This window comes from Staurois parvus, unplaced genomic scaffold (genome assembly GCF_062004578.1).
Source record: "Staurois parvus isolate SC_StPar_1 unplaced genomic scaffold, SC_StPar_1.0 ptg000163l, whole genome shotgun sequence".
Taxonomy (NCBI): domain Eukaryota; kingdom Metazoa; phylum Chordata; class Amphibia; order Anura; family Ranidae; genus Staurois; species Staurois parvus.
The window spans coordinates 32744-53093 of record NW_028317959.1 but is presented as its reverse complement, the minus strand read 5'-3'; the positions used below and the strand labels follow the sequence as shown (position 1 = coordinate 53093).

Genomic DNA, 20350 nt, shown 5'->3' with positions numbered 1-20350 from the left:
CAACCAGTTTTATTAAATTGTATTATAGCATAAAAACTGCACTCACATATATCAGAAGGGCAAAACACTCTTAAAGCAAATCGGGGAATATCAAAGATGGTGGTGGCCATCACTGTACCAGAAATGACACCACCACGCTTCCATTCAATGTGTTACGTCACATATCACATGACTTCTTCAAGGCTACTTAATCAGCTTGGCTTAATCAGTGTCTATTCATGATGGCCATTTAGCTGTTTTTGACAGGTTCATTGACAGCTGTGTAGTTTCTGTTAATCAAGATTTATATAAACCTTGCCCTGGCTCAAGCAGTCTCAAGGGAATTTCTAATACCTTTTGCATGTGAAACCTGTTCCTCTGCTAAACCTTAGTGTTACATTTTGTCCACTCTGTTAAGGTTTGTGAAACAAGCAAGTGCTGCTAAAACTAGGTGCATTAACAATCCTGTGCCTGCCTTCCTATCTATCCAATCTTTTCAAGGAAGGAGCATAGTCCACCAAGCTAACTGGCCTTGATTTATCACAAGACTAGAGTAATTACCACAGGTGGTAATGCCCAATTTTTAGTAAATTCTTCCACAAAATGTTAACATAATGTAAAAAATTTTCATGCTCCAATAGTTGGATGAGGTTTTTAATAGTTTTGAGTGGCGGTGACACTCCAGCTGGTGCTGCGTATGGCTGCCATGCATATAGAATGAGCAGTAGACCACAAGATAATGACCAGGCCAAATGGGTATACTTTAGGAATTCACAAGCCAGCAGAGTTGGCATTTGTAGCCTTTGGGAGCTTTGTGTCAATATGGTGGGCAACTCTGAGTTGGAAATGATCAGTATTGGGCTGCTTTTACACTGATCTGTAGCAAAAACGCTTGTGTTTTTTGCCACATTTTTAGGTGCGCTTTACACACACCTGCCTCAAAAATGCAGTGCAAGTGTGCTTTTGATGCATTTTTGCCATGTTTTCCATGCATTTCTGTTTTGGTGTGTGTGCATGCGTGACTGTGTGTGCTTGGGTTTTTTTTTTTTTTTGTTTTGTTTTTTTTATACCACACCAAAAGTGCAGCAAGTAGGATTTTACTGCAGTGGACCTGCAACGGATCAGTGTAAATAGTTACATAGGCTTACATGTTTTTCTTCTGTGGGTTTTTTTTTTTAACACAAAAGCAGAAGAAAAACGGGTCGGTGTGAAAGCAGCCTTAAACTATTACTAACAATATAACAACAAAGCCTTACTTAGTTCACACCTCTGACCTAAATTTCTTCATCGCTCTCTGTGATTGTTGGCTTCCTTCCATTATGCATTTCATATTTTATCATACTGTTGATGGTACATTCCAGAGAGCGTCGTCACATTCCCGAAAGGCTAAGCTCTAACCAGCAGGGCCCTCTGTCTCCTCTTGTACCAAATTTGTATTGTAACTGTAATTCATTTTGTAAAGCAGTATGCAAACTGTTGGTGCTATATAAATCCTGTATAATAATAAGCTAATAAAATTTTATGGTATAGGCAGAAAAGTTAAAGTTTAGATCTCCTCCTCCAAAACCACAACCAGCCTCCCACCCCCCCCCCCCCTTTTTTTTTTTTTTATTCTTTCCACAACAGCAGCATTAAACTATTACTAGCAATATAACAACAAAGCAAAGCCTTACTTAACTCACACCTCTGACCTAAATTTCCTCATCGCTCTGTGATTTTTTTTTTTTTGCCTGTCTTTCAATATGCATTTCATATGCCAAATTACTGACTTTACTTCCTTCAGTATGTATCTTCTGTGCCATATTTTATTATAATGTTGATGGCATATTCCAGAAAGAGTCATCACATTCCCGAAAGTCTAAGCGAAGTTAATTTCATGGTATAGGCAGAAATGTTAAAGTTTAGATCCTCCCTCCAAAACACACACTTCTTTTTTTTTTTTTTTTTTTTTTTGGGGGGGGGGTGCAATGGGGAAGGATTAAAACTTTTTGTCAGGTTTTATTGCTGTTTGCATTTAAGTGATGTTTTCCCTTAATTCCTGCATGATCACCTATACAGAGTGTGAGCATAATCTCCCCAACAAGGAAGCAAATATCAATTTATGTAACCATTTTTCCTACATCTCCTAGAAATGCAAATGGTTCCTTAGTCTGCGCCCCAGCCTTGGCAGTAGGGCCCTTCACCCTCCTTTCTTTTATTTTTAATAATATTATTTCAAAAGGGATTTTAAAGCATCCCAAATGGACAGGAACGCTCAACACTATTCTACAAGAAGGAACAGAGGCAGGACATATGGTAGGGGTTTAGCTACATGAGATAAACGAGGTTTCTTTGGGTTATTTAAATTATCCCCAACTAGGCTGTATAGTATACAGTCATAAAACCCTTTTACTGCCAAATAAGCATTTTTTTTCTCATTTATGGATGTCCAAACAATTGGAGTTGTAACAAATCCATCCTTCTAAAGATGGGCTCCTCCACATATTAGTTTTGAGGTGATATCAATTTTAATATTTAATTTCTCTTAAAATACTGACTATTTTGTGTAATTAAATGCCACTTTTGATTGTGCAGGCCTTTAAAGACACTGTCACTTTACCCACTGATACTCTCCAGGGCTCTCCCACCGCTCCTTAGTTGCCACCAAAAAACCCAATGTTTCTAGGTATGAGGGAGAATGTGAACTCCCATGATGAAGTCCCCAGGCCTAGCTGCCAATTGCTGGACCCAATGCCCTAGTGACAAGCGGCCCCTCACCATGATAAAAAGAGGGTGATGCCACTGCTCCCCCTAGGGCAGGGGGTCTCCAAACCTTCAAAACAAGGGGCCAGTTTACTGTCCTTCAAACTTTAGGGGGTGGTTATTGAGAGTAGAAAAGTTCCCCACATCAGGGGAAAAAAAGCAATAACCCATCTTTGATGTCAGTGGGAGGAATTGTGCCCCTTCACTAGTCATTTGGGGGGGTGTTAATGCCCCATTGTTGGTATCAGTGAATGAAATAGTGCTGTAAGGGGCAGATAAAAGCCGACAAAGGGCTGCATCTGGCCCCTGTGCTGCAGTTTGGAGACCAGTGCTCTAGGGTTCAAAATCATCTGACACCAAGTAGTTTGATATCAACTGCAATGGAGAAAAGAAAAGAGGAGGTTTACTGGAGGGGTGAGTATTGATGGGTCAGGAGCTACACTTTAAATACATACTGTTATTTGTTTCTTGATTAAACAACTGTCTGTGGTTTTGTTCACTGGCCTCTACAACACTACAGGACACCGTAGTGATATACAGGCCAGAAGATGAAACTGCAGAGCTTGGAGGGAGACCAGACATCTGACACTATCAGAAGTGTTTCCTTGGAAAATCATAGAAAATGTATCCTCACAGCGCTGTCTACAATTTATCATTCATAAATACAAATAATACATTTGCAATTAAAACTTGAAAAAGTCTTCATAAAAAAGTGCTCAATGCTGTAAACATGCAAATATCTCATAGTGCTCTGAGCTTAGATATATATATAGTATGTGCAAATCAACCATTATAATTTTATGCAAATCCGCTACTTCCTCTTTACATCATCCACTGTGCAGTGGCCCCCTTGGGTGTTCCCACACTCACCGAAGCAAGTTAACTCCCTGTTATATAGCTAGAGAAATCATGCATGCTTAAAAATAGGACAGATGGACTTAGAAGATGTCTCCCATTTAAGGTTCTTCACTCCTCTTCACCATTTTGCCCCTTTAAGTCGCTTCTTAAGAGCCACTTTGGTCAAACTGTACCTCTCCACATGGGATTCAACATTCACAGGAGGATGGTAGGGACAGGTGCCTTGGATCTTGGGGCACCAATGCAGTGCTGGATTAGCAGCAGTGCTGACACTAGGTTTGGGGTCAACTGTAGCGATAAAACAGTGTCACCCCCTCCTGGGGGAGTGACATTATGTTGTCCTGCTGCTGTGGAGTAACAGCAGGACAGAGCAGTAGACATTTGGCAGGCTAAAGCATTGGGTTTTCTCCTGTTTAGACTGCCACAGAGCCTTGCAGGGCCCTGGGCAGGGTAGTTTTGGGCCGGCACTGCACAGTTACAGTGCGTACCCCAAACTGGCTCCTGTAAATGTTATGGTTGGTGCCTGGTGCTCCAATCTGTACACTGTCACAGATGAGGGTGACACTATCATGGTCAGATATCACTTCCTACTTGATGGTGTCACTGTCACCCCTCTGGCAGGTGTCACCGAGGTGTGGTCCGTACCCCCATAGTGATGCCACTGATTAGCATTCCCCCAAATCAGATCTGGCAGCAGCAAGGGAGCTGGATAAGGAACTTTAGATGAGAATTGCTGGCTTCACCAGATAAGACTGTCAGCATAGGTTTTAGGAAGGGTTGGGTTTGGTAGAAAAGAAATCGGATGAATTTCGATCCATGTATGACTGTACCTGTTCATGAGAAGTCAATCTATTGAGTGAATGCTCCAAAACCTGCTGAAAAATGTCAGATTGATCAGTGCTGCAGCACTGATCTGTGTATTCTGATGGTGGGGCGGTGGAGTAATTTCCTCCCTGTGATAATACAGTGACTCAGTGGGAAGGATTCCCATCTCCACACCAAATGTGTGGATGGGGGAATCTCTTCAGTTTTTTGTTTTTTTTGTTTTTTTTTTAATCCTATAAAGGGAGCCTAAAGGATTTTTCAGAGGAAATATAGCAGGGAGGAGCCTACGGGAGAACAGTCAACCAGTGGAGCATTGAGGAGGGCCATCTCCAGTGGAGCAAAGGATCAGGTAAGTAAAGAGCTTACTGTATTTAAGGTGTATTTCACTTGCAGAGCCATCAGTTTTCATTGCGCACTGCAATGATCTTTATACACGTTGCAAATTCCTGCGCAGGACAAAATCTGCATGTGATACTAGTGCTGTGGTGTGAACAGGGCACATAGAGAACAACTGATTTTGTTGTGCCCTTGCAGAACACGTACAGAAAAACTGACTGCTCTGCACCATGGTGTGAATGAGCCCTTACTGTTCCGCTAGACCAGTGTTTCTCAACCTTTTTCCAATCCAGAGACCCTTTTAAAATTGTGCACAATCTTGAGACACCCCATTCTAAAATATAAAACCGAATTAAAAAAACTAAACTAATAGTGCAGGCTCCACAAATGTAGGACACCCAGCATTAAAGGAGATTTGTGTTTGGGTGTCTAACTGGTATTCCAGCATTTCTTCTTCTTTATTCCCCCCATTGCTATTGGGGGAGGGGTGGGGGTGTCAAACAAAGATGCTGTGCAGGTGCCCAATTTCCTCATTATCAACCATTGATGTCAGCGGTTGTTAGGATTCTGGTGGCTGGAATGCACAGCATCCAAGGCAATAATGTTGCACAATGGAAGCTGCGGCTTTGTGTAACAAAAAAAATCAGGCCTGATCTACCCGCTGACTTGTACACAAATTTGGGGCAATTTTTAGGCATTTTAACAAAGGCACCTGTCAGGGATTCCAGGGCTCGCCGCGGCGCACGGTTCTGCGCATGTTCAGATTGCCTAGGTGCACCAATGTGCAGGCACTAGGACCTGGGCGTCCGCGGCAGCAATTGTGGCCGCACATGCGCACGGGGGCGCCTGGCACCAATGACGCGCAGGGCGCACTATTTAAACCAGCCATGCAATGATCAGGTTGCCATAAGGTCTAGATCCCTGTGCATCTGTTCCTGAGAGAAGTTACCTTGTTGCCGACCCTGCCTGATCCTGATTCCTGTTGACCATCTCCTGCTCTGACTCCCGGCTCGTCCCTGACTATTCTCCTGCCTACTCCTATGCTGTTTGACCTCCTGTTGCTGAACTCCAGCTCATGACCCGTTTACTCTTTGCCTGCTGCTCTGTACTGATCTGCCTCCACAGTTACCGACCCGGCTTGTCTGACCATGCAATACTCCATACTGTCATCCATCCATCCCGCACGGATCCAGTCACTACTGTCCGGACCTGCCAGCCCCTTCACATCAGGCTCTCCTCCGGTACATACCCTCGGCGGACCCCTCTACCACAGTTGGGTGCACTCAGGGGCCGCGACCTGGTCTCAGTCCTGCGCCAAGTCCATCCCCACCATCAGGGGCTCTGGTGAAAAGGCAGACTGGGGCTTAGACTACGTGCCCTGGGGAATCCCGTTCTGTGGGTCACTAGAGATCCCGCCGGGCGGTGCCTGACAGCGCCCCTGAAGTACCCAGAGGGAAGCCTGGTTGAAAAAGGCTGCGCTCGACAGACACAAGTATATTACTCTTGCAGTTTGAGGGCACAGCCCCGCTGCATGGGAGCAGTTTTAGTTTGCAAAAGCACAACATGCAGTACTCCTGCCAAACATTTATTTTTGTGCTGATCCCTGTTATAGTAAAATGGAAAATTGTATCAAATACTAACAGTAATTTTTCTCTCCTTGTGCCAATCTGCCATACTTCATGTATGCTGTAGAGTTGGTGCCAGGAAAGTAAATTCTAATTTTAAGTTTTTGGACCTTTTAAAAAATAAAAAAAGAAAAGCTCTAGCCTGCAGCAATTTACATTTTACACACCCTTGCATGTTGTGCAGCTTTTCCCCCATATGTTAAGTCTCTGAGATTTTCTACTTTAAAAAAGCAGGGTGGAAAAAGGGCACATTGCCATCCTTTAGTCTTTTTTCTTTTCTCTCCACTGGCCTGTGGGATGAGTCAGGTGGACCTAGCACATCACTTTAGTAGCCCAACTCTGTGAAACTAAAAAATCATCTCATGCAGTTGGGCTGTGCCCTCACTGTAGGGTTAACTGCTTGTTTAGGTCTAATAGACTAAAGTAGATTTACTTACCTGATCCTCCTGATGCCATCAAGACCAATCCAGAGTCCATAGCCTTGCATTGGACAAGATGACACCAAGGGACAGTCCACCGACAGTGTGTTTGGGAGTGCCATCTGCTTAATCTGTGCAGTGCAGGTGCAGTCTCACTGCAAGGGATCATTTTCTACTTTCATCTTTTGAGCTTTAACATTTTTGCCACCAGGTCCATACGTCGTACTGACCTGACAGCAGGGGGTTTATACACAATAAGGTGGCTACAGCCAACAGGATTGCGTATAAAACTGACAGGCAGATTCCTGTCAGGTGGAAGCAGCTGCCCAATTGCTTCCACAACTCCCAGTACCGCGTGCTTCCACCATGTATCTGGACCTCACTTGCCTGTCTGCAGGCCCAGGGAGTGCCATGTTGGGTGGAGGGGAGAGAGGAGAGTGGACAATGCCTATGTGTGAAAATACTGAGATATGTTACATATCGCCACGCATACTGAAGTGAGAGAAATAATTCTAGAACAAGACCTCCTCCATAACAAAATAATTGATGATCTATAGGGGCTTTTAAAGTGTCGCATATAGAAAATATAGGGTACTACAGTTTGTTGACATTTCATAGGTACACACAAATTTAAAGTTTGACATGTTGGGTATCTGTTTACGTGGCACAACCTTGTCATTTAGATTTCGCCAAAAATTTGGGTAATTTATTGCTTTTGTTTGCCCTAAAATTAAGTGTTTTATTTTTTTTTAACTGAAATGTTGCGTTTCCTAGACTTTTGCGGTGCCATAAAAAGTTGCAACTACCACTATTTTATTCTCTAGGGTGTCTGCTTTCAGAAAATATATAATGTTTGGGGGTTTTATGTAATCTTCATGCCTAAAATGATTGTTTTAACCCTTTTGCTGCCAGAGCTTTTTTTTTTTTCTTCATTTTTTGCACACGTTTAAAAGACATCATACCAATCTAAAACATTCGTACAGTTTGTCTAAAGGTGAACATTTGAAAAGCGAAACCAGATGCTGTGTGTCACATATATTTGCCATCCAGACCACACTGCACAGCATAAAACACCAGTCTATAAGTGGATATTACAGCACATATTATGACATTTCACAATAAGGAATGCAATCATCTTGAGTTGGTTCTGGCCGGCTCAGTGGATTACTTTAAAAAAGGCTTGGATACACAGACTATAATTGGATACTAACATTTATAGGTAAAGTTGATCCAGGGAATATCCGATTGCCTCTCGGGGGATCAGGAAGGAATTTTGTTTCCCGGCAGGATCAAATTGGATCATGCTTTGCCTTCCTCTGGATCAACTGTGGGTATAGGATTATAACTTTTTTTTAATGGTTGAACTGGATGGACTTTTGTCTTTCTTCAGCCAGACTAAGTAACTAACCATGGGGCTCTACTCGCTGAGCAATGACACTTACAGTACATTGTTAGCTGCAGTTTTTGAGTCCTAGGATTCAGCGTGCATAAGGGGTGGTCTCTGCAGTAATTCTTCCTCATCCAGATGAAGCTGACTCCATGGAGGTTGTGTGCATCACATAGGGCAGAGCAGCTGGGAATAACCCTTCACGAAGCATCTAGCACAGTCAGTGCTTCTTGACGGAGCGTCTGCACACTAAGGTGAGGGGCTGTTGACTGGCTAGAAGCATGGCAGCTCTAGTTGGGGGGGGTTCCCCGTTTACGGTCTTAGGTGGGCTTGCTCAGTGTGGCACCTGTGGATGGGAGCATGTCCTCCTTGGACTTCGGCTCCCACATGAAAAGCTCCCACCCTCCCTCCAAGTTACATTGTTGATCAAGAAAAAAAAAATTCATTAACCTCTCTTGTATTCTCTGTCACAGCTTTATCAACTCTACTTGTCAGAGTATCACCTTGCCAGCTACAAATGATCTGGCTAATAACCTCAATGGTTGGTGTAAAGACGGTGAACTGGAAAAAAAGGCGCTGTGGAAAATGCTCTCAGACAAGCACCTTTAGTGAAGGTGCATCTTTATTGGGTGAGACAAAGTAGCAAATATAATAAAATTGACCAGCCTGAAGTGGACAGTGTGACTCCAATGGACGGCCCGTCCGCTCTGAGGGGAGCTGAGATCAGAGAATGCTCCTGTTGACTTCAAATCACGTGGTGTCAGCGTACCAGCGTCCTAGACTTGACAAAGCGCAACTGCGCGAAACATGTCAGCTTGGTAACCCTACATATGCTCCCAGCTGAAGCCAACGCCGGACACTGCTTTCGCTTGCCATGGTGACACCACCCAAGACACTGGTACGCTGACACCACTTGATTTGAAGTTGACAGGAGCATTCTCTGATCTCCGCTCCCCTCAGAGCGGACAGGCCGTCCATTGGAGTCACACTGTCCACTTCAGGCTGGTCAATTTTATTATATTTGCTACTTTGTCTCACCCAATAAAGATGCACCTTCACTAAGGTGCTTGTCTGAGAGCATTTTCCACAGCGCCAATTTTTTCCAGTTATCTTCATCATGCAAATGATTAACAAGGCAGCAGTGGTGAGCTCATGATTAACTGTTCACATGTTTCCACCTGGAGTGGCCTCTCTGCGCTCATTTGTAGGTGTAAAGACAGTGCCTGTCCTGAACTGCTGGTTAGGACAGGCGTCTAGGCTATGTTAATGTATTTGGTGTTCACAGCTTTGCTGTGATTGGCATGTTTATCTTCTGGAAGCTTATGTTAATGTTGGAGTTATTATTGATAAATAAAGCTGTGGCCTTGCCCTTCCAATTTAACATCAGTTTCCGTGTTTTATTGATTATGAAGGTGCAAGGTTATTGGTTATGCCTATGCTTCTTAACAGTCATGTGGGAGACTTGGCATCTGCCAACAGGAGGTGTGTCTGCCACCTTTTAGGCTAGGTCCACACTTGGACGGGTCAGGAACCCATGCATAATTACATGCGTTCCTGACCCACAGGCACAACGTGCTGTTTTTTTTTTAGCAGACACACAGGGGTGTCGTTAATTGTTAGTGACAACCCCATGCATTGGGAAAACATGGCACTTTTCAAGGTATGTGAAACTGCATGGTCCAGCTACATTTTTAAAAAGGGTCAGGAACATTTTCCCCATGTTTCCTGCAGGTTCAAATAAATGGACTGCTGTGACCACACAAATGGGGCAAGCAAAACCCTCAAAAGAGCGAACCTCGACTTAATGAAAGTTTGGAGGCTCACAGTTTTCCACCAAGCCTCAGGCAATAGTAGGTGAGGAAGAAAGAAAGAAGTGCAACAGCAGTTCCTCTTTAAATTTCTCATTGTTGATTGAATAATCTCAACAACATTCGGCCTTTTTAATCACCATGGAAAATTATAGCTTGTTACATGCTTACATTAAAACAATGTCATATTATACACTTAGGTACACAGTATAATTAAAGTGTTTCTAGAGGTTTTGTCAGCATAGTTTAAGTCGATGTATCAACGATTCTGTACAATCCGTTCCCTCTTAACATATTAATGTTATGTCCAATGGTCTTATTTTTTTTTTTCTTGTTTTTCACAAGCTTTCTTGGATGGTGGTAGGAATATTGAAGAAATATCTGATACTATAGACTGCTCTAGTGTAGATCCGTTTCCAGGAAAAAGCAAAATGGCAAGCACATGCTGAAACTCATCATTTTCACTCCAGTTCCCATATAAAAACACAGGCTACATGATCATCATCCTCTGTTTCTTTTGCACAAATGCAAAATTCCCCAATGTTCATCTCACTATCCAGGTGAGACAAAATCCTGATATTTGTAGAAGCAATATACCATGCCAAGGTGCCCTTTATTGTGCACTGTTTTCTAAAAAAAAACAAAACACCAACACTAAGCAATCTATCCACTATGTAGCCAAAAGTATGTGGACATCCCTCCAAATTATTGAGTTCCTGTGAAGGGTACAGGTAATGCCACAGGAAATAGACACTGATGCAATTGTTCACTTTCAACCTTGTTATACCAGTTTGGGGGAAGACCCTTTTCTGTTCCATCATAACTGTGCCACTGGGCACAAATGCAGCTCCGTGAATTTATCCTATGACATAAATTGGAAAACTGATTTATGACTATTGTCCTCTAAATCAGCATCTGACCTCATAAATGCTCTTTTGGCCAAATGGACACAAATTCCCACAGAAACAAAACCTTTTTTTTTGGAGAAAGCCTTCCCATAAGAGTGTTTTTATAGCTGCAAAGTGGGACCAGCTCCACATGAATACCTATTGTTTTGCTTTTCCCTCAGCAAATAAAGTTCCCCTATAACATTTTTTAAGATGAATCGTTCCTAGATACTTGTCCAAGTCAAAATAGGGGAAGATATTAGCCAGACACATTCGCAGTATCACGTTTGAGTGGGATGACCCTTAAAGATGAGCAGATAATCATTGTGTCTTGTGGGAAATTTGACATCCAGAGAAAAAAAGTATGTCTGCTGCCCTTCAAAGAAAACTCAAAGGCACATAGTGAGGACCAGAGGCAGAAGCATATAAGACAGGAACAGGTGAGGCTAGACTTCTGCTTTAAAGTTTTTTTCTTTTTTTTTTTTTCTTTACTTAAAATCTCAGCAGCAATTGTCCGTTTATTAATCATTCATTACAACCTAATTAAAGAAACTGCCTTATGTGATCTGGATTAGCCTTCTCAAAATGCCATTCAATATGTACGGTATGTCCTCAGGACAATTATAGTTCTTTAGATGCTTACATTAAAACAATGGTACATCATAAACGTGGATGCACACTATAATTAAAGTTCTTATAGAGATTTTGTCAGCAAATTTCCAGTCATTGTATCTACATCATCTTCCTCGTATGTTAGCATAAATACTGGTGAAGCACGACTGAAGAGTCACATCGAATCAGAGACTCCAGCTTCTTCCAAATCATATCCAACATGAAGCTTGTACTAAACGTACTACTAATACTCTCCATCTCTATCGCTACAGGTGAGAATATTCAGCTATCATGACTGGTAATGGGGGGAACCGAAAGATTTCATCTAAATTGATTTAGGGATATGGGGATGCCACAATTTTGATGAAGCATTATTAGTTTATTAGTTTAATTTATTAAGCAGCTTAGGCAAAATTTGCTTGAAAAAAAATCCACTTTTATGCATTTTTTTTTATTTAGAACAGAGGTCTCTGAACTTTTTAAACAAAGGGCCAGTTTACTGTCCTTCATACTTTAAAGGGGCTGGGCAGTGGCTAGTAATAGAAGAAAATACCCTAGTGTCAATAGGAGTAAACAATGCCTCAGGCTTCGTGTTCAGTGGGAGAAAAAAAATACATAGTGCCTGTGGTCATAGGAGATGAAATAGTGCTTTGTCACTGGTATTAGTTGGAAGAATAGTGTCCCCATCATAGGTATCAATGAAAGGAATAGTGCCCCATCAGTGGTGTCAGTAAGCGGAATAGTGCCACATCATTGGTTACAGTGGAAGGAATAGTGCCACATCATTGGTATCAGTGGAAGGAATAGTGCCACATCATTGGTATCAGTGGAAGGAATAGTGCAGTATCATTGGTGTCAGGGAGAGGTATAGTGCTCCGTCATTGGTGTCAGTGGAAGGAATAGTTCCTCATCATTGATGTAAATAAGAGGTATAGTGACCCATCACTATAGTGCACCAACATTGGTATCAGTGGAAGGAATAGTTCCTCATTATTGGTGTCAGTGGGAGGAATAATGCCCAATCATTGGTGTCAAGGGAGGAATAGTGCTTCATCATTGGTGTGAGTGAGAGGTATAGTGCCCCATCACTGATACTAGTTGGAGGAATAGCGCCCCATCATTGGTATCAGTGGGGGGAATAGTGTCCCGTCATCAGTGTCAGTGGGAGGAATAATGCTCCATTATTAGCATCAATGGGTACAATAGTGCCCCATCAATGCTGTCAATGGAAGAAATAGTGCCCCGTTATTGGTATCAGTGAGAGGTACTATTATTTGTGTTTTTTTTCCCTTATTTTGAGTATTTACTTTATGAAGTTTTGCTTTAATTATTCTTTTCTTTTTCAATTTTTTTTTTTTTTTACGTGTGAAAAAAAATAACTTTGCTAACTGCCTCTTACCTACATCTTCCAATTTAGATTATAAGACTGAATCTGCAGAAAAAAAATATATTTATTTTCTATGTAACAGGGACCTGCCTTGTGTGTGAGAAATGCGAGAATTTTCATGGAGACACTTGCAATGAGACTCAGACCACCACTGAGGTCTGCGCCGATTACGCCACGCATTGCCGGAGTACCATTATGGTTGAAACATTTGGTAATTTTCTTTAATTACATGCTCCATTTATTGTTATATTTAACCACTTCAATACCAGGCACTTTCACTCCCTTCCTCTACAAGCCAATTTTCAGCATTCAGAGCTGTCACACTTTGAAGGACAATTGCGTGATCATGCAATGCTGTACCGTTTATTAAATTTTTATCATTTTTTCACACAAAGCTTTCTTTGGTGACAGTTATTTACTACTGAGTTTTAATTTTTTTTTAGCTAAATTAACTATAAAAAAAACAATTTTTCTATTTTTTTTTCTCGTTTCTGTTATAAAATGTTGCAAATAAATAATTGTTCTTTTAGGCTTGTATTTTGCTTAATTTCTTTGGTGAATTGTTTCGTATGTAGGAAAGTTTTAGAGTCCACAAACTATGGTGTATGCATATATCTTAAAATCGATCAATCCTGATGTGCTGACGGCCCATCTCTTATCTTGATGCCCAAAAACACCAGGACAGTACAAATATCCCCCTTTTATGAAAGTAGACAGTCCAAGGTATTTCGTAGGAGGCATGGCAAGCTTTTTGAAGTTGTCATTTTTTGTCACAATTTTTTGGAATATGAAGAAATTTAAAATAAAAATGTTTTTTTTCCTCTTTTTGTTTTACATACTGTCACCAGTGCAGTACAGCATCATCATATAACGGTTGTGGCAGTGATCAGGGACACTGACTTACCATAGTAACATTGTACTACTCTGGGGACATGGTCAGGTTTTTTTTTTTTACACATCATGATTGCTTATACCAGTTAATGTCATTGGTATAAGCAACCATTTTTTACTGAATGCAATTGATTGGTTCAGTGTTTACTATTGTGGCTGGATCATGCACAGAGCAGACAGAAGCTTGGAATACACACTGGCCAACAGGGACAGTGCAGCGAGACAATTCACATACAGTCTGTATAAAATGGTGACGGTATTATAGGAACTGTAACATGTGAATGTTACTCTTATCATTTTTGCTTCATTCGTATTCAATAAATACTACACTAAAATGCTTTTAAATGGTTATCTCCTGCTCTGTCACTGAGTGTGTCTGAGTGAGCCAAGGGGATCATCTTAAAGAAAAAGAACGCTTTGGAGATGTAGCGTTGTTTGACCTACCTGTAAAATGGGGTCATAATCCTCTGGTGAGTGTGCATTCTTTCTACTAGCACAAGTGGTAAAGAAGCTGAGACTTTGTTTTGATATCAAGTATTCACTCAAAGGATCCACATGTCACAGCGTGGTGTGGGGAAAATGCATATCATTGGACTAGTTTAAGTTTTTTAAGTTAATTGTATAACATTGATTGATGTTTGTCAATTCAGATATCATAATGGATTAAGCAAGCGCCTTATCTTTATTTATCTAATAAGTTTACTATTGTGGTTAGCTGTGATTGAACACAGCCAATCACATGGTACTGATGGGCTGTGATTGGCCCTGTCTGTACCAAGTAATCACTGTGACCAATCACAGAGATCAACACAATAGTACACAAAGGATGGCATGAATGAACCCCATCCATTGTGTACAATTGTCATGTGATCTGCTGTGATTGGTCAGTTATCACATGGTACTGGCAGCTGCTGTTACACTGATCGGTCATCAAATGTGTTCAGTCGACACAGCGGGTGACAGATCTCACTGCAGCATTGGCCCGTGGGGCACATGCGAGGCACATTCCAGGAGGACATGATGTGAAGTGGTTAAAAAATAACTTGCTATAATACACTGTTTGGCTGAAAGTATGTGGACACACCTCCACTCTATTGAGTTCAAATGTTTCCAGTGAAGGGCTCTGATAATGCCACAACATACTAAGACATTTTGGACAATTATGCTCTTCCAACCTTGTGATAACAGTTTGGGGGAAGGCACTTTTCTTTACCAGTATGACTGTGTCCCGGGCACAAATGCAGATTCATAAAGACATGTTTTGATGAGTTTTGTGTGGAAGAACTAGAGTGGCCTGTAGGGAGACCTGATCTCCACCCTGCTGACCACCTTTGGGTTGAATTGGAAAGCCGGTTGAGAGCCTGGCCTCACAAATGTTACTTTGGTTGAGTGAGCATTCATTCCCACAGATGTAGTCCAAAATCCTGTGGCAAGTCTTACCAGAATAGTGGAGACTGTCATAGTCATAAAATGGAAGGAGGGCACAAATGAATATCAATGGATGTGGTTTTGGAATGGGTGTCCAACAAGCCCATGTAGGTGTGATGCTTAGTTGTCCATAGTAAATGAAAGACACAAAGAAAGAATGGAGTGTTTAGTCATAAAAATGCCTATGTGTACTCTCTAGAGCATCTCTAGCAGTCTCATGTAACATGTCCCCAGTCTCCATCTCTTCCCATATGTTTCCAGACGATAATAAACACAAATAACCTGTCCTTAGTAGGCATCTGACAGTCTTTCATAGAATTACATACACTGAATATTATGTGCAGTCCTTTGGTGCTTTCAGAAGCCACATTTGATGTACTCTATACCTTTACAAGTCAACTACTGTCCTAAAGGCATAGAGACCCCATAAATGACTATGGCATACATTATGCTGCTGTTTCTAGATACAATTAGTGCTCAGTTGAGTTTTTCTTTCCTCAATTCTAAAAAATATCCTATGGGCCGTATGTACATTACCATCCACTCCTATTTTGTGTTTACGCTTTCTGTTCATTGTGTAACATTCCTGCTTGTTTTACTATGTCATTCATTGTATCTCATCAGGGAATATATCCTATTGGCAGACCTGGAAGTCCTGTGCCAACAACCCAATTTTGTGCAGAGACACATTCAACATGTCAGTAGGATATGAACTTTTCAAAAAAACAGTGTGCTGTATGGGGGATCTCTGCAACAAAGGGGCAATAAAATGTAAGTCATAATGAAGACAAGATGAAAATGCATTTACTTAGTAAAACTATTTCAAATCAAACTCTGGGGTGCTGAGTTTAATTCCTACCATGATTATTTCCTGCATGATGTTGTTGTTTTTTTTTGTGTTTTGCATGTGTTTCCTTAAGATGCTCCAATTTGTTTCTACAAACCAAGTATATTATTGGTAGAGTAATTGCTATCCATGCCAGTTGTCCCCAGTGTACGGGTGACTGTGGCAGTTCTCTGTCCTCTGTTGAGTCTCAGAAAATTGATTGATGCTAAATAAATAAGTGAAATCATAGCTCTCAAATGTCCCTCTTGTGGAGGAACAGTGCTTGCAGTGCAAAATCTTAGTTCTTCTATCCTCCTCAGTTGTGCCTTTTTGGGGGCTAATGGATTGACTTATATTTGTTATTTATTTTAAATTGCTAGTTTAAAGGAAAAAAATCTTGAATTAACCAATATTCATACTGTATCTATATAAATTCTTTTTAGTATGCTTGACTTTTGCCTACACACTTTATGCCAGTTAACAAAGGTTCTAACTATTCCCGCATTAAATAGTTAAAAAGGAGGTTTGGCAGGTGTTGGGTTTAAAGTGACCCTGCTACCAAGTATAACAAGCCGGCACCTACAGGTTACTACACAAACCTCTAGCAGCTTTCATATGCTCAAGTGATGAGTTGCCATTTTGAACCAGCATAGCTACAATGCAGGTGAGATGTGCTGGAGTTTTTCACTGCCTATTGCTCCCAGACATTTGTATTCACTCCTCACTATGAAGATCTGCCCAACTGGCCAGTAGAAATGTGGGGTCCTAGAACCATTGTCACTCAAGTTATGAAGATTGGGGGGGGCATTTCAACAGCAAACTGTCTTCAGGACTACAGGCATGCCATGCTTTGGCACACTGTCCTGTAGCTCCTAGGTAGGATACGGGTGCCAACTGACCATGCAAGGGTGGACCTGTTTCCATTTCTCTTTAGTAAGAGAGGAGCAGGAAGGTGATGCTTATGAAGGGGAAATTTTTCTGTTTTACTACGTCTACAAATATGAAAGGTAACAATAGGTGCATTTTAAGAGACGAAGGAGGAAGTCCCCAGCTATTGATTTTATGGTTGACATTAGACATGTGCATTTCGTTTCATTTTGATTTGTTTTTTGGACGAAAATATAATTTACAGAGATTCAGATGTATCTGAATTATGAATGGAGACAAAAACAAATGGCAATGAATCTGAAAAAAAAGCTATAACGAAAGTAACAAAATCATTTGTTTAATTCGGATGCTGCAATAGTAGTTCAAGCCCATGGGGAAATTACTTACATTTTCAAATTTCTTTGATAATTTGGATTAGGAAAACGAATAGATCTGAATTTCATTCCATTTGTTAATTGGGATGCAAATGATGCCAGTCTACATTGTCCATTGAGCGCATGCCAATTCTCTTTGGTGGGTTGCACTAGCATTTGAAAATATCCAATCTGTCCGATTCGACAACATTTTTCAAAGCCACCCGGACCAACAAATAAACAAAACGAATGCCGAAGATACAAAACAAATTAGGTCAACATAACAAATGTGACATAAAATTCTTCAATGAACGAATGCATCTGAAACTAAATGAAACAAAAATTTCTGACGTGCACATGTCTAGTTGACATACACTAAGGGCTAAGAGTTATTATTAGTATTGTCTATAAAGCTGCTGAAACCGCTAGATATAAAGATGGAGAGCTGAATAAAGCCATTCCTGTTAACATTAAACTTCATATTCCTGGGAAGAAAGGTACTATGAATAAAAGTATGACCTAATGAAAGTTATGCTCCAGCCACATTTTTCTCAGGTTTTTTTCTGTCTGTGACCCCCTTTGGGGAGGTTCTCCCTCACTTCCTGTCCCTGTGAAAGCCCTAAGAAATGGGGCATATGGCTGACATTGGGACAGGAGTATATGTATCTGTTGGGAAGATTTTCCCAAAGTTCTCCAATGAGTACACAATGTCAATTTACATATTGTATCAAAGTCAACTACGGCCATAAAATAGCTTGGCTGTAGTTGACTTTGGGACAATATGTAATTGACATTGTGTACTCATTGGAGAAATTTTGGGAAAATCTTTCCAACAGAGACCAATCAAAAGTTGACAGTGCCTCCAAACCTTCCCTGCTCTATCCAAAACAAAATAAAATATTTTGATTGGAATTGGTATTTCCATCAGTGTCTATCACTGGTGCAATACATTAAACATTTCTGGCATATTTCTACCATCAATACAAATGACAATATCTATGTTTATTATACATGTAATATTAAAACAGATTTTGTTTGTATGCACACTAGTGGATTCTATCAACAGGACGGAGAACGGGGTGGTGTGTCCATCTTGCTATGCCAGAGATAAAAGCTGCAAGCCTAATGAACTCCGCAAATGCCAGGGACCCCAAACAGCTTGTCTCTCATTTTCTGGGAGAATCTTTAACTCAAGTAAGTAAATAATTTTGTAACTATAACAAAAGGGACTATATATATATATATATATATATATATATATATATATATGGAAAAAATAAAGACAAGGCCATAGCAGCCATGCACTGTCAACACAGTTACAGAACACCTTTTCCTTATATTATGAAGGCAAGAAGGAGGGGTGTTCTGGAGTCCAGCAGGGGAGAACTTGTCAGTTTTGGATGAAATTGCAGAACAGGCACCATTTTCACCTCACTGGCAGAATCATCAGCTACATGCATTGTTTTCCATGAGTAAAAAAATGGGGGAAATGTGCATGTATTGCAGAGATATGCTGCATCTGCTGGGTTTTTTTTTTTTTCTTTTGCTCAGACATACACTTAGGGATTTATTTATAAAAAAATGTAGAGCTATTTGTCCTGCGCTAGATTGAGCTGGCAATCATAGTTAATTTGTATTTATTTCCTATGATCACCTGCCCCATCTAGTGTCCATAATTAGGTATTGACTTGATTCGCTCTGTTATTTTTGAATAAAGTATATTTGATATTTGATCTGGATAGAAAATAGCCAAATAATTTTCAATTTTGCCCTAATTTGCAAAGAAAAAATGTATATGCAGTTGTACAGGATGAATAGGGCTGCAGTTTTTTAATATACATGTTCCCTAATAGCTGGCCATCCATGACAGTAGTCTGACCTATAAAATGCAGTTTAAGAGCCTAAGTGGATTTAAGCAAAATAAATATGTCTGTTGAACTCAGATAAGCAACAACAATCCTCATCTCAGCTAAAATATTCATTAAACTACAAAATAGACATGCTATTCTGAGTAATAAATGGTTTTACATGATGGGATTTGCGTGTTCCCTACAGCTCTCTTGTTTGGTGCCATTGCATTGCTCTGGCCAACAAATTGATCCTGACATCTATCACACCTGGGAGAGCCTTAAGTATAGATGCAATTGAAGGTGCTCGTGCAGTTGCCCAATACCATGCCATCCTTCCATAGTACGAAAGCCTAGGATACTGAGTGTCCAAGGACACTTCTTATACTGCGCACTTTTCTTGTTAGCCCTCATGGCCTCCCACACTCTGAAACCTTTTCCGGTTATAATATATTTGCCTTTTTCAGGTTTTTTTTTTTTTAATCTTTTTTCCATATAATAATGTCAGTTGATAAATTGTGACTTCTTTCTTTACAGCTCAGTTTGAACGTTGGGCCTATCAAGGGTGTACGACGGAGAATACTTGCCATTATCATCCTCCACCATATCCTGACACTTTGTTTCAGCAAGGTTACAGAATGTCCTGTAATGGCTGTGAAAACAAGGTCAAATCATGAAAAGACATTTTTAGAAAGTATTGCACATAGCAAACAAGAATCATCTGAGGGGTAGAGCCAAGAAGAATCAATTTTTTTCTGAGAAAAATGGAATTTGAAGGCACTTTCCAGAAAAGAAAAATTGTTTGCAAATGATAACATGTAGAGGTAAAGGACTATAAAGGTATGCAGAGTCAAGTCATCGCTCTGTAGAGTTTTTTTTTCTTTTTTTCTTATATTAATAAACCACTTATATTAAAGCTGAATTTGACGGATTTTATTTCACATCTCATAAATGGACATTTCATAGAAAACACTAAGGTTGCAGGGGTATTTTTCTTTACTTGTTAAAGAACTGGAAAGCTTTGGAAACTGATCTGTATAGCAAAATATAAACTTGCAGGTAGGTGTATACATGTTAAATGATAAGTTCACCTTTAGTAAAAAAAGTGGAAGGATCCTCATTGAGTACACCATACAATAGAAGGGAACAAAGGCATCAAAACACGATTTTGTGAGGTAGGAGGATACTTCACCTCTAGGGGTAAGTTAGTCCACCAGTCAGAGCAGGCTGAGAAATGAAAAGAGAAGTAAAT

At 40.6% G+C, this 20350-nt stretch overlaps 1 protein-coding gene across 1 annotated transcript; it reads left to right on the top strand.

The window, feature by feature from the left end:
* The first annotated feature begins 11617 nt into the window (after positions 1 to 11617).
* LOC149462972 (phospholipase A2 inhibitor and Ly6/PLAUR domain-containing protein-like) lies at positions 11618 to 20020 on the top strand. Its single transcript, XM_089676081.1, has 5 exons — positions 11618 to 11750; positions 12948 to 13076; positions 15809 to 15955; positions 18302 to 18445; positions 19636 to 20020. Exons 1-5 carry the CDS (start codon positions 11699 to 11701, stop codon positions 19773 to 19775), a joined length of 612 nt encoding a protein of 203 aa, XP_089532207.1. The 5' UTR covers positions 11618 to 11698; the 3' UTR covers positions 19776 to 20020.
* Positions 20021 to 20350: the final 330 nt, after the last annotated feature.